The 25,664-nt window shown below is 46.1% G+C and overlaps 1 protein-coding gene across 2 annotated transcripts in view; it reads right to left on the bottom strand.

Annotated features, from left to right (window-relative positions):
• Window positions 1–25,664, bottom strand: part of SLCO3A1 (solute carrier organic anion transporter family member 3A1) — a 344,892-nt gene that overhangs the window by 251,616 nt on the left and 67,612 nt on the right. For both annotated transcript variants that reach the window (XM_038747216.1, XM_038747215.1), the window contains exon 2: window positions 2,831–3,296. In XM_038747216.1, the coding sequence (XP_038603144.1) occupies window positions 2,831–3,296 (466 nt within the window). The remainder of the gene's footprint in view (window positions 1–2,830; window positions 3,297–25,664) is intronic.

Consider the following 25,664-nt stretch of genomic DNA (forward strand, 5'->3'; position numbering starts at 1 on the left):
ACATGGGGCTCACAGTCTCAATCTGTGTTTTGTTTTGTTTTGTTGTCTTTCTCCCCCCTTCTAGACTGTGAGTCTGTTGGATAGGGATTGTTTCTATTTGTTGCCTAACTGTAGATTTCAAGTGCTTAGTACAGTGCACTGCACACAGTAAGCTCTAAATAAATATGACTGAATCCTCATTTGACAGGTGAGGTAACTGAGGCACAGAGAAGTTAAGTGACTTGCCCAAGGTCATACTGCAGACAAGTGGCGGAGCTGGGATTAGGACACATGACCTTCTGACTCCCAGGCCCATCCTGATGCTGCTCTTGGCCCACTTAGACAGGCAAGTGAACATGTGGAGATGTGTCCAATGAGGTCCCTTCTGATAGGACCCTCACACTGCCGGCCCCTCTACCCACTGAGATATTCTAACAAACATTTTTCTACTTTGGCCAGTCCAGTCCAGGCTCCTTCCGATGGACATTCAGTGTCCTTGTCTCTGAGGGATTCCTCTATGCTTCAGGGGAATACCCTGATGACTCAAACATTCAATAGCTTTACTGAGCACCTACTATTAATAATTGTGGTATTTGTTAAGCTCTAATCATGTGCCAAGCCCTGCTCTAGGCATTGAAGTAGATTCAAGATAATCAGGTTGGACACAGTCCCTGTACCATCTTAGGTTTGCAGACTAAGTAGGAAGGAATTCCCCTTTTACAGATGAGGAAACATTCACAGAGAAGTTAAGTGACTTGCCCAAGGTCACACGGCAGGCAAGTAAGCGCTTAACAAATACCATCATCATCAATAGCAGAGCCAGGTTCCCATTTAACATATGAGGAAACAGCCACAGAGAAGTTCAGTGACTTGACTAAGGTCACACAGCAGGGACTAGCGGAGTCAGGATAAAACTCAGGTCCTCTAACTCCCAGCCTGGGTTCTTTCTGCTAGGCCATGCTGCTTCTCATTTCACACCTCCTCCTGTACCAGGCGGCTGCTCTAAGGAAAACTTTACAGATGCATTTTAGGAAGTACTAAGCATTTGAAAGAGGAGTTCAACAAAAATAAAAGACATGAACTTTTACTCTCGAATCTCATAATCTAATGGTGAAGACAGACAGGGACGAATTATATTTAAAAAGTGAGAGCAACAAGAACACAGATGTAACAGACAGCAACAAGGATATGTCAGGATGAGACAGCTGAATATGAAATTGAATATACATAAATGCTGAGGGTGGCTTGTTTGGGGATGTAGTGAGCACTCTGGGATGTCTGAAGTGATCAAATCTGGCTTAGTGTTTTGGCCCCATAAAGCAGTCCCAGATTTACCCAACTCAAATCTAATTAGGCTTCATACAACTTTCTGTGGTGAAGAAGGACATTTTCTAGATTGACCTGACATTATTCTTAAGACTAATGAGGACCTAAGAAGCAGCACAGCATCAGTAGTAAGGTCTGTGGAAAGAGCTAAGGGCCGAGGACCTGGGTTCTAGTACCGGCTTTCCTATATAATATTGATGATGGCATTTGTTAAGTCCTTACTATGTGCAAAGCACTGTTCTAAATACTGAGGAGGATACAAGGTGATCAGGTTGTCTCCCGTGGGGCTCACAGTCTTAATCCCCATTTTACTGATGAGGGAACAGAGGCATAGAGAAGTTAAGTGACTTGCCCAAAATCACACAGCTGACAACTGGCGCAGTCAGGATTTGAACCCATGACCTCTTACTCCCAAACCCATGCTCTTTACAGTGAGCCCTGCTGCTTCTCTTACTTGTTTTCTTTGAGACCTTGGGCAAGTCACTTAACTTCTCCATGCCTGAGACACCTCATCTACAAACTGGAGATTAAGATACTGAGCCCCATATGGGATTATAGACTGTGCCCAGTCTGATTAACATGTATCTACCCCAGGGTTTAGTACAATGCCTGGTTAAAAAAAAAAGACCTTCAGAATCAGAGTACAGAGGGCACTACTTGCAAACTGAACCTTATTCTGTTTAAAGCATGAAGATGCTGTTCAAGTGGTTTCCGAGAGACTTGAGGTTTATGAAGGAGGGTAAAGGGGCATTCCATCCGCTCTCTCCAATCACTCCAACATCCAGTACGAGAAAGTGGATTTATCTCCGTGCTTACCAAAAGATCTGGATGCTCCATGCATAGAGCTCAACACATTACCTATGTTTGTCAGCTCCCCAGAGGCAGGACTACTGATTTTTACTTTATTTCTACTGTACAGTTCTCTCCCAAGAATTCCATAGCACAATGATATACATCTGTAGGTGCTCAGTAAATTGAACGAGCAAATGAATGCAAAATTATTCCAAGAGAAGAGGGTAAATGATTTGTTTCTGTTCTGAATCACGTCATTTCTTTCATTCATTCATTCAATCACATTTATTGAGCACTTAATGTGTGTAAAGCATTGTACTAAGTGCTTGGGAGAGTACAACAGTAAACAGACACATTCCCTGCCCATAATGAGTTTACAGTCTTTGCCTAGCTTCCCGCTGGTTACCAAATCAGAAACTACAGATGGGGTTATGAAGCTTCTGGTAAACTAATGATAGGAGGTGGAAGTGATTCAAACTGGCTCAGAGTGAGAAGACATTAATCAGTGGGGGAAGACATTCCCCATGATGGAGAATAGACCCTGAAACTTTATCCTGGTGGTCACGATCAAGGGCTCCCTGGGAGAACTCCTGCAGGTACACGAGCCTAAGTGAAAAGGGCAGATCTTTTTTTTTTCCTCTTTAATTTACATTAGGTCTGTAAAGCATTAAGTTCACTGAAACTGAACCAGCTCCCCACAGACAGCGCCACCCAGATGGTCGGAGCACCTTACCTATGTAGAGAGAAGAATCTTTCCTTCTCACGTGGTCGTCGATGTAGGAGACTCCCAGAGGTTGTACAGGGGTAGCACCAATCCCCAGTAGGACCTGCGCTCCAATGAGGAGCAAATACATCATGTTGGTTGCAGTCCTGTTCCTGCAGATTAGATCTGGATCTGGTCCCTCGTCGCTGGTAGACCCGTTCACAGCGCATACGTCCCGGCCTTCGGCCCCCCACCGGATCTCTCCGGATTCGTACTTGTACTGGTGGGTGAGGAACTCCGGGAGGGCGGAGAGGAGGGCGCCCAGGGCCATGACGATCCCCCCGCAGCCAATCAAACGCGGCCGGTGGCCCCTGGCCCCAAAGTAGCTCACAAAGAGGATGAGGGCCAAGTTCCCAATCTCAAAGCTGCTGGCTATCACGCCCACGTCCGCGCTCTGCAAGTTGAATCTGCGCTCCAGGGTGGTTAAAACGCTGACCTGCAGGAAGAGAAAAAAAATAAAATTTATTTCTGTAAAAGGACATCCGCCACTGCCTGCTTTTTGACTTCACCCTTCCTGACCCGACTCTCCCTATTTTCCCTAGTATCTCCACACTGGAAATAATCTGCGTGTTGGGAAAATCTGCTTCAAAGGATGAAATAGCTGCCTTAGAAGAGAAAGAGGGTACTGCAAACAAATAAAGCTTCTCAGATGAAGCTCTCATCCAGAGGAACTCTTTTCCTCTGAAATCTGTGATTGTTCCCAACATGTTCCTGCAGGTTCTGGTCCCTAGCAAGTTCAGGACATAATGCTGCCTTGAATCCCTTTCATTTTTCCAAAGCATGCTCAGGTCTCACTTTATTCTCGCTTTATCCTTGCTTTTCTGTGTGTACAGCACTATATCAAGCATTTGAGAGAGATCATTGGAGTTTGTAGATGTGATTCCTGTGCATTGGGAGCTTACAGTCTAGTGGGGGAAACAGACAGTAAAATAAATTGCAGGTGGAAGCAAAAGAGTACAAAGATATTTTCATAGAGAAGTGGTGTTGCCTAGTGGAAAGAACCTGGGAGTAGAGGATCTGTGTTCAAATCTCAGCTCTGCCACTTACTGGCTGTGTGACCTTGGGTAAGTCACTCAACTTCTCTGGGCCCCCGTTTCCTCAACCGCAAACAGGGGATTCAAAACCTGCTTTTCCTCCTGCTTAGATTGCGAGCCCCACATGGAACCTGATTATCCTGTACCTACCCCAGTGCTTAGTACAATGCTTGGCACATAGTAAACTCTTACCAAATATCACAATTATTACGAGTGTTCTGGGAGGGTTGTGGGGGTTATCAGTGGGCTTAAGGAGGTATGTATCCTAGTGTATAGGAAACCCAGAAGGGAGGGATAATGGGGTCGGGTAACGGGACAAGAGGTCACTCAGGGAAAGCTTCTGAGAGGAGATGTGATTTTGAAGATGGGGTAAGTGGTGTTCTGTCAGATATGAAGGGGGAGGGAATTCCACGCTGGAGAGAGGCCAAGGGTCCCATTAATAATATCTACATCCATGTGGAGAGGATGAATTAAGTAGAATCTCTAAAGCACTCTGAGCTGAATGGAAAAAAGGCCTTCTGGAATCAGGCACAATTAGCATCTGCAAGGGAGAGACAAAGGTCATGGCACAAACACATTTTGAAATGCTCACACTTGGACAGATTCACTCTCTAAGTCGGAAGCCACAGATGACAGCACTCCTTGCCGATGAACATCTTTCACCCCAAATTTGCTGTTGGTCTGAGAGCACTACGCTTGCAGCTGCCTGATTTGCCAAGATGAAGGCTGACGCTCAACAAGACACAGGTCATGCTTAGGGCAACCCAAGCCTATTTCACTCCCATTTCCTCCTTCTTTCTAACTGAGCCAACACCAAGGCATTCCACTCTTACTTCCACTTACTAGATGAATTTGATAGTTTGAAACATTCAAATTTTCTGAGGCTTTAGAGAAGGGGAGGCATAACGTTCAGGGTGTTATCCTCATTGGAAGAAGCAGCGTGGCTCAGTGGAAAGAGCACAGACTTTGGAGTCAGAGGTCATGGGTTCAAATCCCAGCTCCTCCAATTGTCAGCTGTGTGACCTTGGGCAAGTCACTTCACTTCTCTGGGCCTCAGTTACCTCATCTGTAAAATGGGGATTAAAACTGTGAGCCCCCCGTGGGACAACCTGATCACCTTGTAACCTCCCCAGCGCTTAGAACAGTGCTTTGCACATAGTAAGCGCTTAATAAATGCCATTATTATTATTATTATTATTATTGGAAACTAGCTTGGACATGCAGAAGGCCAGCAGTAACATTTCTGCAAACTGGTTTTCTATGGTGGGGGAAAGGTGTTTGTGAAAAAGATTGCAATTTGCTCTGGAAACACCCACAGATCTCTGCACCCCAATACAATTACTTGGGCTCTCTGATTTATCCCTCCAATAAATCAATTAATGGTATTTCCTGAGTGCTTAAACACTTACTCTCTGCAGAGCACTGTACTCAGAGTTTGGGTGAGGACAATGTAAGAGAGTTGGTAGGTAGACTCCCTGTCCACAAGGAGCTTACAGTCCAGGAGAGGAGATAGGCATTAAAATACATTACAGGGATAATGTATATCTCCGTAACGTACTTAAATAATTTTATATGTACTCACTAAGCCCTGTAGGGCTGATGTTGAGGTGACTGTCAAGTACTTTAAGGGAGAAGCAGCATGGCTTAGTGGAAAGATCGAGGGCTTGGGAGTCAGAGGCCAGGGGTTCTAATCTTGACTCCACCACTTGTCAGCTGTGTGACTTTGGGCAAGTCACTTAACTTCTCTGTGCCCCAGTTCCCACATCTGTAAAATGGGGATTAAGACTTCGAGCCCCACATGGGACAACCTGATTATCTTGTATCCAGCCCAATACTTTGAACAATGCTTGGCACAGAGTGCTTAAATGCCATTATTATTATTATTATTATTATTACAGACCTAAGTGTATAGGCGACACAGAAGGGAGAGAGAATAGGAGAGATGAAGCCTTAGTCAGGGAAGCTCTGTTTTGACTCCATGATCTTCCCAGCCCTCTGAACATCCAGAAACCACACCACTACTACCCTCTAGTCCTAGCTGAAATTTCTCGGGAGGACACAATATGATCTCAGAGAGAATTCAGGCTGGGCGTGATCTCGTCTATCTCACAGCTGACTCCTTGCCTGTATCCTCCCTCTGTCATGGAACTCCCTCCCGCTTCATATACAACAGACCAACAAGCTCCCTCCTGCTTTGTATACAACAGACCACCACTCTCCTTATCTTCAAAGCCTTATTAAAATCACATCTCCTCCAAGAAGCCTTCCTCTACTAAGGCCTCATTTTCCCTACTCCCTCCCTCCCCTGTGTTACCTGGGCACTTGGAGCTGTCCCCCTTAAGCAACTGATATTCACCTGACCCTCAGCCCCACAGAATTTATGTACATAACCATAATTTATTTTAATGTCTGTCTCTCCCTCTAGCCTGAAAGCTCCTTATGGGCAAGGGACTTGTCTACTAACTTTGTTATGTTGTACTCTCCAAAGCATGTACTAATTATTAATAATAATTATGTTATTTGTTAAGTGCTTAATATGTGCCAAGCACTGTTCTAAGTGCTGGGATAGATATAGGGTAAGCAGGTTGTCCCACGTGGGGTTTACACTTTTAATCCCCATTTTACAGATAGAGTAATTGAGGCACAGAGAAGTTAAGTTAAACCCAAGGTCACACAGCAGACAAGTGGCAGAGCTGGGATTAGAACCCACATCCTCTGATTCCCAAGCCTGTCTTTCCACTAAGCCACACTGCTTACTGTGTTCTGCGATTGAATGAATGAATGAATGAATGAATGAATGCACACAGCAAGCAGAATACCACTAAATAAATACCACTGATTGATCACCAATTTCCATGACCGAATGCCAAATCTGTGGGCCCCTTAAGTTGTCAGGCCAAAGACACTCCTGATTTGTTCTCCTCCAGCTCAAAACCAGGATTGAATACCCCAAAATGGAGGATTTCCAGGGAGTTATGAGGAAGTTAAAGTACAAGATTGAAAGGGAATCATTTCATTCCTGCTGCTGTAAATCTTCTAGGCACAAATTCTGGCAAATAAAGTCTGAAATCCGACACCCTCTGTCTTCTGACCAGTGTGCATAATCATAAATAGGATGCAGGTGTGTGTATATCTGCTGAGACAGACTAGGATTATGGCTCCATTGGTAGTAAAAATTACAGATAAAATTATAACAGCAAACTAATGAAATATCAGGTGTGCTAACATTGAAGACAAAAGAAAAAGATTCAATTTGAGCCTACATGGACCCCAATTCTGCACCTCACTATGACCCTTAGATTATCACATCAGGGTTGCCAGTGTTGAGCTGGCACTTGCCCATGTCCCTGACCAGCTATGTGTTTTATTTTCATTCTTGAGCACCAAAGGCCCATCAAGCCACAACAACCACCCAGGTGTGAAAAATCCCTGATGTGTAAGTCTGGATGTCTGCCCGCCATCTAAAACTCAGTATGTCCAAGACTGAGCACCTTATCTTCCCTCCCAAACCCTGTCCTCTCTCTGACTTTCCCATCACTGTAGACGGCACTATCATCCTTCCCGACTCACAAGCCCACAACCTTGGTGTCATCCTCGACTTCACCCTCTCATTCACCCCACACATCCAATCCGTCACCAAAACCTGCCCATCTCACCTCCTCAACATCACCAAGATCCGCCCTTTCCTTTCCATCCAAACCGCTACCTTGCTGGTTCAATCTCTCATCTTATCCCGACTGGATTACTGCATCAGCCTCCTCTCTGATCTCCCATCCTCCTGTCTCTCCCCGCTTCATTCTATACTTCACTCTGCTGCCTGGATTATCTTTGTACAGAAATGCTCTGGGCATGTCACTCCCCTCCTCAAAAATCTCCGGTGGTTGTCTGTCAACCTACAAATCAAGCAAAAACTCCTCTCTCTCGGCTTCAAGGCTCTCCATCACCTCACCCCATTCTACCTCACCTCCCTTCTCACCTTCTCCAGCCCGGCTCGCACCTCCACTCCGCTGCTACTAACCTCCTCACTGTGCCTTGTTCTTGCCTGTCCCGCCATCGACCCCTGGCCCACATCCTTCCCCTGGCCTGGAATGCCCTCCTTCCACACATCCGCCAAGCTAGCTCTCTTCCTCCCTTCAAAACCCTACTGAGAGCTCACCTCCTCCAGGAGGCCTTCCCAGACTGAGCCCCCTTTTTCCTCTCCTTCTCCCCATCCCCTCCCTCCCTCCAGCCCCTCCACACAGCACTTGTATATATTTGTACAGATTTATTACTATTTTACTTGTACATATTTACTATTCTATTTATTTTGTTAATGATGTGCATATAGCTAAAATTCTATTTGTTCTGATGATTTTGACACCTGTCTACATGTTTTGTTTTGTTGTCTGTCTCCCCCTTCTAGACTGTGAGCCCATTATTGGGTAGGGACCATCTCTATATGTTGCCAACTTGTACTTCCCAAGCACTTAGTACAGTGCTCTGCACACAGTAAGCACTCAATGAATACGATTGAATGAATGAATGAAAGTCGTCCCTCCCCTCCGAATGGGGCTCTCTCTCCAACCCATCCAGGTTTGGATGATTGCTTGGGCTTTTCCTTTTTTCATATGAGGAAACTGGGGCACTCCACACTCTTTTTTAAAAAAAAAATTGATATTTGTTAAGTTCTTACTATGTTCCAGGCACTGTGCTGGGGCAGGTACAGGATAATTAGATTAGAAACAGTCCCTGTCCCAAATAGGGCTCAGAGTCTTAATTCCTATTTTACAGATGAGGTAACTGTGGCACAGAAAAGTTAGGTGACTTTCCAAGGTCACACAGCAGACAAGTGGCAGAGCATGGATTAGAATCCAGATCCTTCTGACTCCTAGGCCTGTGCTCTTTCCACTAGGCCTCACTCCTCCTTGTGAACAGTACAAATATGATTAATGCTAGGATCATTATTCCCTCTTACTTCATTCAATTGCACTTATTGACACTTACTGTGTGCAAAGAACTGTACTGAGCATTTGGGAGAGTACATTATAACAACTGTCTAGGCACAAATGATCACCTCCTCTCTCACCCTCACTTTTCACAGAGTAATAATTATGATAATAACAAAATATATGAAACAATAACTAAATATCATGCACTTACTAAATGCTAGGGTTTATGTAATAGAATCAAATCGGATATAATCCCTATCCAACATAGGGTTCCTACTCTAAATGGAAGAGAGCAAATATGTAATCCCCATTTTCAGATTAAGTAACTGAGGCACAGAGAGGCTAAATGACATCTCCAAGGTCACCCAGCAGGCAAGCGCTGGTACTGGGACTAAAACTCAGGTATCCTGACTCCCAGTCCTATCTTCTTTCCATCTTTCTGTTAGGTCAAGCTGCATCCCCAGGTTGGGAGAAAAAGAATACCTCAGTATAGCATCCTTCCAAAAGGATCATAAGAAAATGATCCTGTTTGAGAAGTTCTTGTGGCTAGAGCACGGGCCCAGGAGTCAGAAGGACCTGGGTTCTAATCCCAGCTCTGTCACTTGTGTGCTGCGTGACCTTGGGCAAATCACTTCACTTCTCTGTGCCTCAGTTATCTCATCTGCAAAATGGGGATTATGACTGTAAGCCCCATGTGGGACATGGACTGGGTCCAAATTGATTTGCTTGTATCTATCCCAGCACTTAGTATGGTGTCTGGCACATATAAAATGCTGAACAAATAACAAAATTATTATTCATATTATTACTATTATTATTAATCAATGTATTACTAGAGCATGACCCAGAATGCTTTTCTCCTTCTTCACAGTCCTACCCATCAAGCTTTCTAGAGGAGACAAACAGCAGGTCTGGGGGACCATCGAGGATTCAGGAGAGTGGCTTATAATGAGGGCTTAGCTTGTAGCTCTGGGTGCAGGTTTGAAGTTTTAGGGTTCTAGGGGAGCCACTCAGCATACCAACCTTTGGTGTTCTTTCCAATAACCTCACTCTAAAATCCATAAGCTTGAGTGGGGTTTAAAAATGGAAACAAACCACTTGAATGAAAAGCAGGAAATGGCAACAAATACAGCAATGGCCACCCCACACTGCTGGGCTCTTACTGCTAAGGGAATAAAAAGCGACATAGGGGTCCTTGAGTCATATGTGCTGTAACTAACTCAATAATTGGCCCGGCCCTGCATGTTCCTTTGCCAACAATTTAGCTCAACCTACATCTTAGAGAAATGCTTTATTGGATTAATTAAGAGTGGAACTCCTCACTTACTTAAAAGATGATTTTGAGGGGTGGACCAATTAAGTTTACATGATGCAATAAAATCCATGTGCGGGGTTTTATGTGACAATGAATGCCTCCGAGAAAGGCAATAGAAAAAGCTTAACTCCACAGACTGTCTGCATAGAATTGAGCTGTTTTTATTTCACCAGTAACTTAGCGTAACAAAAGCATCTTGGAAAATGAGAGGACAAAAAGTTGAAACTTTTTCTTTTAATCCTATGGCAAGTGACTCTTGAGTTATTACTGAAAGCGTGGAATAACAGTGGCTAGTCTACTTCTGAGAGTGACCTGGAACTTAAAACTTAATACCATCCCATTGTGATTGGGCAGAAATATTCCCCATCAAGGCCATCAGAGAGTTGGACTAGTTGGAAATCACATTTGACTACTCAACAGCTTCTGCTGGCAATCAATCTGTGATATTTATTGATCACCTTACTGTGTGCAGTAGAGCTTGGGAGAGTACACTATGATAGAGTTGGTAGACAAGGAGTTTACACTTAAAGCGGGTGGTTTATCCCTATGCAGATTTGGGAAAGAGGAAGATATGAAAGAGGTAACATTTCCTTGGCTGAGAATTTGTGGCTCGAATTGTGTTTGTTATATTGTTATATTGTACTCTTTCAAAAACTTAGTACAGTGTTCTGCACATAGTAAGTGCTCAGTAACAACGATTGATTGATTCCCCAAGGGTAGGTGGGCCAGAATGTAATAGAGTGGGTTGACTGGAAGCAAGAACCTGTGCATTCTCCATAACAGTTGGCATGGAGAGGGAGAGTTCAAGTCCAACCAGGATGTGCGTTAGAGACCAGGTGTCTAGGAGTTAGAGGACTTGGGTTGATCCCCAGCTCTTACACTGGCCTGCTCTATTACCTTGAGTAAATGATTTATCTTCTCTAGGCCTCAATTCTGAAAATAGGAATAGTAATACCTGCCTCAACAGGTGAGCCAAGATGAACAAGTGTATGTGAAAGTGCTTGGGAAAGATTAAAGGGCTGTAAAAATTCAAGAAGTTTAATTATTCTCTGAGGTAAAGGGCTGTTTTACAGTTTTATGGAGCCCCACAATTCTCTGTATTCCTTGTAGGCAGGGAGCATGTCTGGGGAACGGGTCTACCAACTCTGTTGCATTGTACTCTCCCAAGCATTTAATACATTGCTCTGCACACAGCAAGTGCTCCATAAAAGCCACTAATTGATGGATTGTACTGTTGGAGCGAAAGTCACAAGGTGGTCATACTGATTTGACTTCACTAAAGAAGTGATTTTAATTACCTAGTGATTTGACTCCCATTCATATTCGGGAGATATATTTTTTGAAATTATTTTAGAATCATTATTTATAGCTGATTTTAGAAGCTATAGTTATTGAATCTGCCTCCTATTACTGTGGCAGCCTATCAATAGTGCTTATATGTGGGAAGAGTGAGAAGGCAGAGCTGAGAATACCGAGAAGGGGAGCCCAGGTTTTCTGTAGTGCAGGAAATTTATTATCTAAAGTGACAGAGACAAAGTCACTTTAGAACACAGTTCTATATTCTTAAATTAATCAAAGCCAGTGGCTGTTTGCTTGCAATTGGTAATCTCTTCCTAACATATACAAAGTACAAAGCAATTTTTTGCCCACTTAAATGTAACTGTTTTTAGAAGTTAAATATTCTCTACGGTAGTGTATCCATTGGGCTTCACTTTCATCACTGCTGACCCTTTGCTAGTCTTCCCATGTACTCTCCCAAGGACTTAGTACAGTACTCTGCAGATAGTAAGCACCCAATAAATAGCACCGATTTACTGATTGATTGATTCCAAGCCCTCTTGCCCCCACACGCTTGTGTAGCAATCTTTATACCTGGTTGCTTCTCCTACCTGTGATGTATTTCAATATGGTCACCCCTATTGCTTTGTAAGCTCCTTGAACACAGGGATCAGGTCCACTTATCCTCTTCTATTCTCCCAAGGGCTTACGGTTCTGCACACAGTAAGCAGTCAACAAATACCGTTGATTGAAAGTGTAGCTAAATGCCCGATAGGAAACAGGAGTCAGGTCTGAGAGGTAGGATCTAAATGCTCGGGGGTAAAAGCAACAACCTTCTGACTGTCTCTGTTATCCATTTGTCTGAGAGCTGCATATCAAGAGTTCGAGAGAAACAGCATGGCCTAGTGGATAGAGCCCGGGCTTGAGAATCCAAAGGACCTGGATTCTAATCCCTATCCTGCGACTTGTCTGCTGGGTGACCTTGGGCAAGTCACTCAAATTCTCTGCATCTCAGTCACCTCATCTGTAAAACGGGGATTAAGAGTTCGAGTCCCATGTGGGACATGGACTGAGTCCAACCTGATTACCGTGTATTTACCCGAGTGCTTAGTACAGTTCCTGGCACATAGTAAACACTTACCAAATACCAGAAAAAAGTCTTGGTCCTCCCAGAGCCCTCCCCTGATTAAGTCCTCTTTTCCCTGACTCCCTTGCCCTTCTGTCACCTATGCACCTATGCACTTGGACCTGTACCCTTTAAGCACTTGATATTCACCCCACCCTCAGCCCCACAGCACTTTTATACATTTCCACTGATCCATAATTTAATTGTATTACTGTCTGTCACCCCTCTAGACTGTAAACTCCTTGTGGGTAGAACAACATGTCTACCAACTCTGTTATACTGTTCTTTCCCGATCACTTAGTATGCTGTACACGGTAAGTGCTCGATAAATACCACTGATTGACTAGTTGGTGACTACCTACCTTTCTAGACTCTGAAAACTGCCAAACTGCTGGGGACTTGAGCGATTTCTCGGAGTTCCTCTTGGGTTGGGGTGAGACTGGAAGGTGGAGACGTTGACAGAAGAAAGTGACAGGATGGGAGCTAGAAAGGCCCAAAATGCTCTCTGCCAACAGTGCCAGCCAACATTACCTTAGTTCTGGTGAGTTCATCTGCCTTATAAAAGTAAATGCCCATTCGTTTTACTTTGTTTCCTTACCTAAGCAACAGTCCCATAGAACCAGCAGTGTAAGCTTTAAGCACAAGAAGGATTTGCTCTTATTAATTACAGGGTGTTAGTTATGTACACAGTATTGTTTCTAGATCAGAAACTATCTAGGGCTGGATCGTGTCAGTTTATGGAATTTTCTGCCCTGAGAGTAATGGTAAATGCCATATCGGGATCTTTTCACTAGGTTGGACTGTGAGAAAATTTGAAAATTTGTGGTTTACAGTTTTCATCTGAGAAATGCAACACTTTTTAAACACTCAATATCTGGCAAAGAGAACCATTAGCTTCAGATATTGAGAGTGTCCCGAACTCAGAGCTATTAAGTATTTTGCCCAAACTGAAACAGTAAAGGCAAGAATCCCTCTTGCCTGGACCTCACCCCCCCCGCCTTCCAAATCTACCATTTGCTCCCCGTTTGCAGACCCCTCCTGAATCCCACCACTTTCACAAAGCACCCTTCAATTAACCTCCTCTTTTCCTGTCCATACCAATAAAACAACTACCCTTAGCATATATTTTATATAAACATTACAGCATATTTGTGTACCTTGGCCAATGCCATTTCTTATTTAGAGAAGCTGCATAGCCTAGTGGAAAAAGCCTGGGAGTCAGGGGACATGGGTTCTAATCCTGGCTCTGCTTCTTGTCTGCCATGTGACCTTGAGCAAGTCACTTCACTGGGCCTCAGTTTCCTCAACTGTGAAATGGGGATTCATTAGATGTTCCCTCTCTGAATTAGAATGTCAGCACATGTGGGAATAAGGATTGTGTCCAATTTGATTACTTTGTATCTGCCCTAACACTTAGAACAGTGGTTGACATAATAACAATAACAATTAGGATTACGGTATTTGTTAAGTTCTTATTGTGAGCCAGGCAAGCTCTGGGGTGGATACAAGCAAATTGGGTTGGACACAGTCACTGTCCCACGTGGGGTTCATAGTCTTAACCCCCATTTTACAGAAGATGTAACTGAGGCACAGAGAAGTAAAGTGATTTGCCTAAGGTCACAAAGAAGACGTGTCGAAGCCAGGATTAGAACCCATGACCTTCTGACTCCCAGGCCTGTGCTCTATCCACTGCCCCATGCTGTTAGTAAGCGCTCAATGAATACCATAGTAAATAAAGAGTTATCCTACCTTTCATTGCCAGCTTCAGAGACTGATCTGCCCCAAGGGAGAGACAAATTAATCACCCATCCTTTGCTATATGACATTTACGGAAGTTCGTCCAAACCCTTGATCTAGAGCGTTTCACCTTGGAGACCCCAAGAACCAGCATCCTTCATCCAGAGTCACTGAGTTCCTCTCTCAGTCTCTTTTCATTCTAGCATCATTTCCATGTGGTGCCTGAATTTCTACGCCCTCCCTCCTTCCCAATGTCCCGCAGTTCCTCCCCAATAGATGGAGAATCCTCACTCCATTGTCTTACTAATGCATGTATGAAGCCAGAACTATTCCCACTCACTGTTATCAACAATATTAGCGTTTTTCTTTTTCCTGCTCCCATTATTTTTAAAACATTTTTTGTCTTCACTGGATTGTAAGTTCCCTGAAAATGGAGACTGGAACTCCTCTTTCTATTATAGTCTCTGTTTTTTATCTTTCTTTTTTAATTTAAGGGCATTTGTTAAGCACTTTCTATGTGCCAGGCACTGAACTGAACGCTGGGGTAGATAAAAGATAATCAGTTTGGACACAGTCCATGTCCCATATGGGGCTCACAGTTTTAGTTCCATTTTACAGATGAGTTAACTGTGGCTCTTGCCCAAGTGACCTGCCTAAGGACTCACAACAAACAAGCGGCAGAAACGAGATTAGAACCCAGGTCCTTTTTGCTCCGCTCAGAGTAGACACACCATAATTACAATTTATTGGCTGAAGAGCAGAATCAGGATGAACACAGAGCCACTGTGGCTTCCTGGCTCCTGTCCCAGGACTTTATCCACCTTCCCACACCACCACCATGGATCAGCTGATAAGAAAATGATACCATAATCAATGCTCCTGCTACTAGGTGTAAAGTTGCTACAGGCCATTCATTTGTGTTGTCAATTTGTTTAAGTGTGGGGGATGAGAAGAGATAAAAGTGAAATAGAGATGGGTGGAGAGTGAGAATGAAGGATGTGTCCTCCTCTGACTCATCACACCTTGTATCAAGGCTAGATCATGGGAACAATTCAGTTTTACAATCTGTTCCATTGCTCTCCTGATTGCAGGCATACAATCTCCCCCCAATATCTAGTAAACTCATATACTGCATGTAGAATCAGAATGGACAGCAACCTTCCATTCCAAGATCAATCAATCAATCAATCAATCGTATTTATTGAGCACTTACTATGTGCAGAGAACTGTACTAAGCGCTTGGGAAGTACAAATTGGCATCACATAGAGACAGTCCCTACCCAACAGTGGGCTCACAGTCTAAAAGGGGGAGACAGAGAACAGAACCAAACATACCAACAAAATAAAATAAGTAGGATAGAAATGTACAAGTAAAATAAATAAATAGAGTAATAAATATGTACAACCATATATACATATATACAGGTGCTGTGGGGAAGGGAAGGAGGTAAGACGGGGGGATGGAGAGGGGGACGAGGGGGGAGAGGAAAGAAGGGGCTCAGTCTGGGAAGGCCTCCTGGAGGAGGTGAGCTCTCAGCAGGGCCTTGAAGGGAGGAAGAGAGCTAGCTTGGTGGATGGGCAGAGGGAGGGCATTCCAGGCCCGGGGGATGACGTGGGCCGGGGGTCGACGGCGGGACAGGCGAGAGCGAGGTACAGTGAGGAGATTAGTGGTGGAGGAGCGGAGTGTGCGGGCTGGGCAGTAGAAGGAGAGAAGGGAGGTGAGGTAGGAGGGGGCGAGGTGATGGACAGCCTTGAAGCCCAGGGTGAGGAGTTTCTGCCTGATGCGCAGATTGATCGGTAGCCATTGGAGGTTTTTGAGGAGGGGAGTAATATGTCCAGAGCGTTTCTGGACAAAGATAATCCGGGCAGCAGCATGAAGTATGGATTGAAGTGGAGAGAGACACGAGGATGGGAGATCAGAGAGAAGGCTAGTGCAGTAGTCCAGACGGGATAGGATGAGAGCTTGAATTAGCAGGGTAGCGGTTTGGATGGAGAGGAAAGGGCGGATCTTGGCAATGTTGCGGAGCTGAGACCGGCAGGTTTTGGTGACGGCTTGGATGTGAGGGGTGAATGAGAGAGCGGAGTCGAGGATGACACCAAGGTTGCGGGCTTGTGAGACGGGAAGGATGGTAGTGCCGTCAACAGAGATGGGAAAGTCAGGGAGAGGACAAGGTTTGGGAGGGAAGACAAGGAGCTCAGTCTTCGACATGTTGAGCTTTAGGTGGCGGGCGGACATCCAGATGGAGATCTCCTGAAGGCAGGAGGAGATGCGAGCCTGGAGAGAGGGGGAGAGAGCAGGGGCAGAGATGTAGATCTGGGTGTCATCAGCGTAGAGATGATAGCTGAAGCCGTGGGAGCGAATGAGGTCACCAAGGGAGTGAGTGTAGATTGAGAACAGAAGGGGACCAAGCACTGAACCTTGGGGAACCCCCACAGTAAGAGGATGGGAGGGGGAGGAGGAGCCTGCAAAAGAGACTGAGAAAGAACGACCGGAGAGATAAGAGGAGAACCAGGAGAGGACGGAGTCTGTGAAGCCAAGGTCAGATAACGTGTGGAGGAGAAGGGGGTGGTCCACAGTGTCAAAGGCAGCTGAGAGGTCGAGGAGGATTAGGACAGAGTATGAGCCGTTGGATTTGGCAAGCAGGAGGTCATTGGTGACCTTTGAGAGCGCAGTTTCCGTGGAATGAAGGGGACGGAAGCCAGACTGGAGGGGGTCGAGGAGAGAGTTGTTGTTGAGGAATTCTAGGCAGCGCGTGTAGACAACTCGTTCAAGGAGTTTGGAAAGGAATGGTAGGAGGGATATGGGACGATAACTAGAAGGTGAGGTGGGGTCAAGAGAGGGTTTTTTTAGGATGGGAGAGACATGGGCATGTTTGAAGGCAGAGGGGAAGGAACCAGTGGAGAGTGAGCGGTTGAAGATGGAAGTTAAGGAGGGGAGAAGGGATGGAGCGAGAGATTTCATAAGATGAGAGGGAATGGGGTCAGAAGCACAGGTGGCCGGAGTAGCACTTGAGAGGAGGGAGGAGAGTTCCTCTGAGGATACCGCTGGGAAGGATGGGAGAGTAGCAGAGAGTGTTGAGAGCCGGGGGGTTGGAGAAAGGGGGGAAGAGACTTTGGGGAGGTCGGACCTGATGGATTTAATTTTATTAATGAAGTAGGAGGCCAGATCGTTGGGGGTGAGGGAAGGAGGAGGGGGAGGAACCGGGGGCCTGAGAAGGGAGTTGAATGTACGGAAGAGCTGGCGGGGGTGATGGGCATGGGTGTCAATAAGGGAGGAGAAATAGTTTTGTCTGGCAGAAGAGAGGGCTGAGTTAAGGCAGGAAAGGATAAACTTGAAGTGAACGAGGTTGGCATGGTGTTTAGACTTTCGCCAGCAGCGTTCGGCAGCTCGAGCATAAGAGCGAAGGAGGCGGACAGTGGCAGTGATCCAGGGCTGTGGGTTAGTGGTGCGAGAGTGGCGAAGGGATAGGGGAGCGAGCGAGTCTAGCTGAGTAGAAAGGGTAGAGTTGAGAGCAGTAATCTGATCATCAAGACTGGGTAGAGAGGAGAGGGCGGCGAGGTGGGGTGTGAGGTGCTCCGAAAGATGGGTGGGGTCCAGAGAGCAGAGATCTCTGTGAGGGAGTAATACGGATTTACAGGGGAAAGGAGTGTGAGTGAGGAGGCAGGTGAGAAGATTATGATCAGAGAGAGGGATCACAGAGTTGGTGAGGGTGGACACAGTGCAGCGGTAGGAGATGATGAGGTCGAGGGTATGACCAAGTTGGTGAGTGGGTGAGGTGGGGTGGAGGAAGAGGTTGGCAGCGTCAAGGAGAGATAGAAGGCGGGCGGCAGAGGAGTCGTTAGGGATATCCATGTGGATATTGAAGTCTCCGAGGATCAGAGTGGGCATGGAGAAGGAGAGAAGGAATGTGAGGAAGGGGTCAAAGTCGTTAAAGAAGTTGGAAGTGGGGCCCGGAGGGCGGTAGATGACGGCTACAAGAATCTGGAGGGGGTGGTAGAGGCGAATAATGTGGGCTTCAAAGGAAGGGAAGGAAAGGGAAGGGGGAGGAGGGATAGTGCAAAAGCGACATTGGGGGGCGAGAAGGAAACCGACACCTCCTCCTTTTCCGGTGAGTCTGGGGGAGTGGGAGAAGAAGAGGCCTGCACTGCAGAGAGCAGCAGAAGAGACTGTGTCGTCCGGCGACAGCCATGTTTCAGTTAGGGCGAGGAGGAGTAGAGAACTGGAAAGGAAAAGGTCCAGGATGAAAGGGATCTTACTTAAAACGGAGCGGGGGTTCCAGAGGCCGCACTTGGCACCAGCTGTCGAGGGAGGGGAGGGAGGGGGAAGGGTGCAAGGGGTGGGGAGGGTTTGGATTGGGATGAGTTGGCGGGGGCCTGGGCGGGGAGAGTGGGAAGGGGGGTGGCGATGGGAAAGGAGAACTGGGATGGGGTGGGGGCGGGGAGAAGGGGAGGAGGGGGGCCGGGAGGGAGAAGCGGAGGACCTGCGCTGGTACAGAGGAATCCTTGGTAGGGGTAACTTGGAGGTGTAACTTGGAGGGGTAACTTGGAGGTGTATACCAGGGAGCTCCTTATTAACCCTGCCTTGCAAACACCTCCACTGCTAGTCTACTGTGTGACTTTAGGCAAGTCAGTTAACTTCTCTGTGCCTCAGTTAACTCATCTGTAAAATGGAGATGAAGACTGCAAGCTCCAAATGGGGCACAGACTGTGTCCAACCTGATTAGCTTGCATATGTTGCTAACTTGTACTTCCCAAGCACTTAGTACAGTGCTCTGCACACAGTAAGCACTCAATAAATATGATTGAGCACTGGGGGGGATACAAGATGATCAGGTTGTCCCACGTGGGGTTCCCAGTCTTAATCCCCATTTTACAGTTGAGGGAACTGAGGTCCGGAGAAGTGAAGTGACTTGGCCAAAGTCACACAACTGACAAGTGCCGGAGCCGGGATTAGAATAATAATAATGGCATTTATTAAGCACTTACTATGTGTAAAACACTATTCTAAGCACTGGGGAGGTTACAAGGTGATCAGGTTGTCCCACGGGGGGCTCACAGTCTTAATCCCTATTTTCCAGATGAGGGAACTGAGGCCCAGAGAAGTGAAGTGACTTGCCCAAAGTCACCCAACTGACAAGTGGTGGAGCTGGGATTTGAACCCATGACCTCTGACTCCAAAGACCAGGCTCTTTCCACTGAGCCACGAGTCCCAGGCAGGCCCGTGCTCTAGCCACTATGTCTTGCTGTTTCTCGATAGGAAGTAGGGGTGCTACTCAACAGAGTAGGGGGTCGCCAGGAGCCTCGACCTTAACGGCTCCGCACAGATCGTCTCCGTCCTCTTCACCTCCAACTTCATCGGCATCTGCTTCAGCCTATCTCTGCATTACCAGTTCTATGTGTGGTACTTCCACACTCTGCCCTACCTCCTGTGGGCCATGCCCGCCTGCTGGTTCACCCATCTCCTCAGGTAGGGAGCGGGACTCCCTGCACGGAGCACCTCGGACGGCTCTTTGCCTCTCGAGCCAACAACAAAGGCTGGGGTGGTGGGGCTGCGGGAAGGGGAGAAGGAGTCAAGGATAATAATAATATTAATAATTATGGTATTAAGCGCTTACTATGTGCCAGCCAATCGGGTTGGACACAGTCCTCTGTCCCACGTCTCAACCCCCATTTTACAGATGAGGTCACTGAGGCCTAGAGAATAATAATTCCTCCTTCCTCCCCCCTACTCTCTCTCCCCATCCCCCCACCTTACCTCCTTCCCCTCCTCACAGCACCTGTATATATGTATATATGTTTGTACATATTTATTACTGTATTTATTTTACTTGTACATATTTATTCTATTTATTTTATTTGGTTTATATGTTTTGTTTTGTTGTCTGTCTCCCCCTTCTAGACTGTGAGCCCGCTGTTGGGTAGGGACCGTCTCTATATGTTGCAAACTTGTGCTTCCCAAGCGCTTAGTACAGTGCTCTGCACACAGTAAGTGCTCAATAAATATGACAATGAATGAATGAATGAATGAATCTACCCCAGCTCTTAGTACAGTGCTTGGCCCATAGTAAGTGCTAAGAAATACCATAATAAAACAACAGAAAATCATCCCAGTTGTTCGAATTGGGCCCTCTATCCCACTCAACTTAGGCTAAAGATAGAACAAATCCTAATGGCCAGTCCATGACAAGTCATCCTCTTGAACATAAATGTGCCCGGAAACGTGCACTGTCCAGTTTCTCATCTCTCTTGCAGTTCATGTCCTAGAAGTCAAAATGACATCCGATATACTAGTTCCAGAAATCAGTACAAGGAAACTCCTGAGGTCAAAATGGAAGACTCAGATGACCAAAGAATAAAGCCACTGACCTTTGATTTCAATCAACAACTTGCTAGGCAGTCTGTTTCCAGGAAAAAGCAGGCTTCATCTTGTCCTTCTCACCCGGATTTACCAGCAGTTATTAGGCAGAGAGGATCCTGTTGAGGATAGCCCTTCCCATCTGACCATAGAAGTAGCATGGATAGAGCAAGTCCCTGGGCGTCAGAAGGACCTGGGTTCTAATTATGTCTCAGCCACTTGTTTGCTGCATGACCTTGGGCAAGTCACTTAACTTCTCTGTGCCTCAGTTACCTCATCTGTAAAATGGGGTTGAAAATGGTGAGCCGTATGTGAGATAAGGACTATGTCCAACCTGATCATCTTGTATCTACTCCAGCGCTTAGTTCAGTGCTGGCACATAGTAAGCACTCAACAAACACAATTATTATTATTATTTTACTTTCCTCTTAATTTGCTTCTAGTTACAATGGAATTTAGTGGCATTCCAATCAAAATTACAGGAAATAGTCAGGGTGGGCCATTTAGACAATTGAAAGTTAAAAAATCCTGAATTTTCATCTCTTCACCAGCACAGAAGCACAACAAACCAAAGGGACAACATGTATTGAAATGTATTTTGATGCTAGTAGAAAATTTCAGTTTCCTCATCTGGAAAATGGGGACACTAATAGCCCTTTGTTTCAAAGGATTTCTCATAGGAATAGTTGGATTGTATCTTTCCTAAATAATAAATGTGCTATTTGTTAGGCACTTATCATGTGCCAGAGACACAGAAAGGTCACTAGCAGAGAGGGTGAGAGGTGATCAACAAAAGTCCCATTCTCCCTCTTCTCCAATCAATCAATCAATCGCATTTATTGAGCACTTACTGTGTGCCGAGCACTGTACTAAGCACTTGGGAAGTACAAGTTGGCAACATATAGAGACAGTCCCTACTCAACAGTGGGCTCACAGTCTAGAAGGGGGAGACAGAGAACAAAACCAAACATATTAACAAAATAAAATAAATAGAATAGCTATGTACAAGTAAAATAGATAAATAGAGTAATAAATATGCACAAACATATATACATATATACAGGTGCTGTGGGGAAGGGAAGGAGGTAAGATGGGGGGAATGAAGAGGGGGAGGAGGGGGAGAGGAAGGAGGGGGCTCAGTCTGGGAAGGCCTCCTGGAGGAGATGAGCTCTCAGTAGGGCCTTGAAGGGAGGAAGAGAGCTAGCTTGGCAGATGGGCAAAGGGAGGGCATTCCAGGCCAGGGGGATGACGTGGGCCAGGGGTCGATGGCGGGACAGGCGAGAACGAGGCACGGTGAGGAGATTAGCAGCACAGGAGAGGAGGGTGCGGGCTGGGCTGTAGAAGGAGAGAAGGGAGGTGAGGTAGGAGGGGGCGAGGTGATGGAGAGCCTTGAAGCCGAGGGTGAGGAGTTTCTGCCTGATACGCATATTAATTGGTAGCCACTGGAGATTTTTGAGGAGCATCTCCAGCACCTCCCTCTTGTCTCTGGACTGAAGACTATGTAGGTTAGACCACTTAGCCAACTAAATGAGGTGCCAACACAAGACAGCTGCTTATTGAATCATCTTTAAGGACTTTGCTTGATAAAGGGGTCACTGCTCAAAGTGGCATTTATTCTCATTTGTACTACGTCAATCAATGGTATTTATTGAGAATTGTGTGCAGAGTCCTGTAGACTTTAAGCTCAATGTGGACAGGGAATATATCTATTTATTCTTATATTGTACTTTCTCAAGCTCTTAGTACAGTGCTCTGCACATGGTAAGTGCTCAATAAATGCAACTGAATAAGTCAATGAGAGTCTATACTAGGCAGCGGGGAGAGTACTTTACAGAGTACAGTACAGAGTTGATATATACACTCTCTGTCCATGAGGTGAATGCAGTCTGGATTTCTGTTTTGTACTTAGTGATTTACTTGTTTTTAGTCATAGTGAAATTGTTGAAAGCAATGTATGATATATATCATATATACTTTGGTCAGACCAAAGCTTCAAAAATATGCAAGTCAATCCAGGTATTCAAATTTGGGTTTCAGTCTCTTGAGATCTACACTCAGTGTCCTTATAAACTTGAGCTTCTAAGGAGCACTAATTCAAAAGAGGGGGGGGGGGGGGTGGAGCTTGGAAGAATATACATTTGAAAGGGAAATTCTAAGGAGCAGGTAGTATTAGGAACTAATAACTACAGGAGTGCCCCATTGTTGCATTTCAGAAAGTTAATCATCCATCCTGAACTTGAAAAGCCACACACACTCACCAATCTAAAGACCCCTTTTCAATCAGTGATTCTTTTCCAAGGAACTCAGCTTGACTTGACTGTTTCATCCATCTTATTTTTCTATTTAAAACCCATCATCACTTGTTTGCCTTTACAGTTCACAGCCTCAATAAGGAGAAAGGGGAGATGAGGGGTGGGTGGGACGCTGATCATGCTTCTGAATAGCAGACATCCCACCAATGAGCTGGAAGTAAAGGACCTATGCCTGACACATAGTAAGTACTGAGGTAAATTCAAGCTAATCAGATTGGACACAGTCCCTGTCCCACATGGGGCTCACAGTCTTCATCCCCATTTTACAGAGGCACAGGGAAGTGAAGTGACTTGAGCCAGGTCACACAGCAGATATGTAGTGGAGCCAGGATTAGAATCCAGGTTCTTTGCACTCCCAGGCCCATGCTCCATCCACTAGGCCATAACTTTTGTGGTGCAGGTGAAGCAACATTATTATAATGACAATATGATATTGATATTTGCCCCACAGCACTTACTTACATATCTATAAATTATATATTAATAATTATTATTCATATCCATCTCCCCCTCTAGACTGTAAGCTCACTGTGGACGGGGAACATGCCTGCCAAATCTATTGTATCGTACTCTCCCAGACAGTACAGTTCTCTGCAGCCAAGAAGCACTCAATGAATACCATTGATGATGGTAATGGATGGCATATTTAATAGAAATCCACAGAATATAGAACCTTTTCCCAGGAGAAAATCTGAACCACCCTCTATGTCCCAGTCACTGTAATCCCTCTGAACATGGACACCATTTCTGAGTCCGGGAAATTAGAGGCAGAAGCTGAGGAGGAGGGAAGCAAGATGCTTAAAATGATCAACCAATCAATCGTATTTATTGCGTGCTTACTGTGTGCAGAGCACTGTACTAACTGCTTAGGAAGTACAAGTTGGCAACATATAGAGACAGTCCCTACCCAACAGTGGGCTCACAGTCTAGAAGGGGAAGACAGAGAACAAAACCAAACATATTAACAAAATAAAATAAATAGAATAGATATGTACAAGTAAAATAAATAGAGTAATAAATATGCACAAACATATATACATATATACAGGTGCTGTGGGGAAGGGAAGGAGGTAAGATGGTGGGGATGGAGAGGGGGACAAGGGGGAGAGTAAGGAAGGGGATCAGTCTGGGAAGGCCTCCTGGAGGAGGTGAGCTCTTAGTAGGGCCTTGAAGGGAGGAAGAGAGCTAGCTTGGCAGATGGGCAGAGGGAGGGCATTCTAGGCCCGGGGGATGACGTGGGCCGGGGGTCGACGGCGGGACAGGCGAGAACGAGGCACGGTGAGGAGATTAGTGGCAGATAAGTGGAGGGTGCAGGCTGGGCTGCAGAAGGAGAGAAGGGAGGTGAGGTAGGAGGGGGCGAGGTGATGGAGAGCCTTGAAGCCGAGGGTGAGGAGTTTCTGCCTGATGCGCAGATTGACTGGTAGCCACTGGAGATTTTTGAGGAGGGGAGTAACATGCCCAGAGTGTTTCTGGACAAAGACAATCTGGGCAGCGGCATGAAGTATGAATTGAAGTGGGGAGAGACACGAGGATGGGAGATCAGAGAGGAGGCTGATGCAGTAGTCCAGTCGGGATAGGATGAGAGCTTGAACGAGCAGGGTAGCAGTTTGGATGGAGAGGAAAGGGCGGATCTTGGCAATGTTGCGGAGCTGAGACTGGCAGGTTTTGGTGATGTCTTGGAGGTGAGGGGTGAATGAGAGAGCGGAGTCGAGGATGACACCAAGGTTGCGGGCTTGTGAGACGGGAACGATGGTAGTGCCGTCAACAGTGATGGGAAAGTCAGGGAGAGGGCAGGGTTTGGGAGAGAAGACAAGGAATTCAGTGTTGGACATGTTGAATTTTAGGTGGCAGGCAGACATCCAGATGGAGATGTCCTGAAGGCAGGAGGAGATGCAAGCCTGGAGGGAGGGTGAGAGAGCAGGGGCAGAGATGTAGATCTGGATGTCATCAGCGTAGAGATGATAGTTGAAGCCGTGGGAGCGAATGAGGTCACCAAGGGAGTGAATGTAGATCGAGAACAGAAGGGGACCAAGGACTGAACCTTGGGGAACCCCCACCGTAAGGGGATGGGAGTGGGAGGAGGAGCCTGCAAAAGAGACTGAGAATGAACGACCGGAGAGATAAGAGGAGAACCAGGAGAGGATGGAGTCTGTGAAGCCAAGGTTGGATAGCGTGTTGAGGAGAAGGGGGTGGTCACAGTGTCAAAGGCAGCTGAGAGGTCGAGGAGGATTAGGATAGAGTATGAGCCATTGGATTTGGCAAGCAGGAGGTCATTGGTGACCTTTGAGAGGGCAGTTTCCATGGAATGTAGGGGATGGAAGCCAGACTGGAGGGGGTCGACGAGAGAGTTGGTGTTGAGGAATTCGAGGCAGCGCATGTAGACAACTCGTTCAAGGAGTTTGGAAAGGAATGGTAGGAGGGAGATGGGGTGATAACTAGAAGGTGAGGTGGAGTCAAGAGAGGGTTTTTTTAGGATGGGAGAGGCATGGGCATGTTTGAAGGCAGAAGGGAAGGAACCAGTGGATAGTGAGCAGTTGAAGATGGAAGTTAAGGAGGGGAGACAGGACGGAGCGATAGATTTCATGAGATGAGAGGGAATGGGGTCAGAAGCACAGGTGGCCGGAGTAGCACTTGAGAAGAGGGAGGAGAGCTCCTCTGAGGATACTGCTGGGAAGGATGGGAGAGTAGCAGAGAGTGTTGAGAGCCGGGGGGTTGGAGA

The sequence above is a fragment of the Tachyglossus aculeatus genome, chromosome 5 (genome assembly GCF_015852505.1).
Source record: "Tachyglossus aculeatus isolate mTacAcu1 chromosome 5, mTacAcu1.pri, whole genome shotgun sequence".
NCBI classification, from domain to species: Eukaryota; Metazoa; Chordata; class Mammalia; order Monotremata; family Tachyglossidae; genus Tachyglossus; species Tachyglossus aculeatus.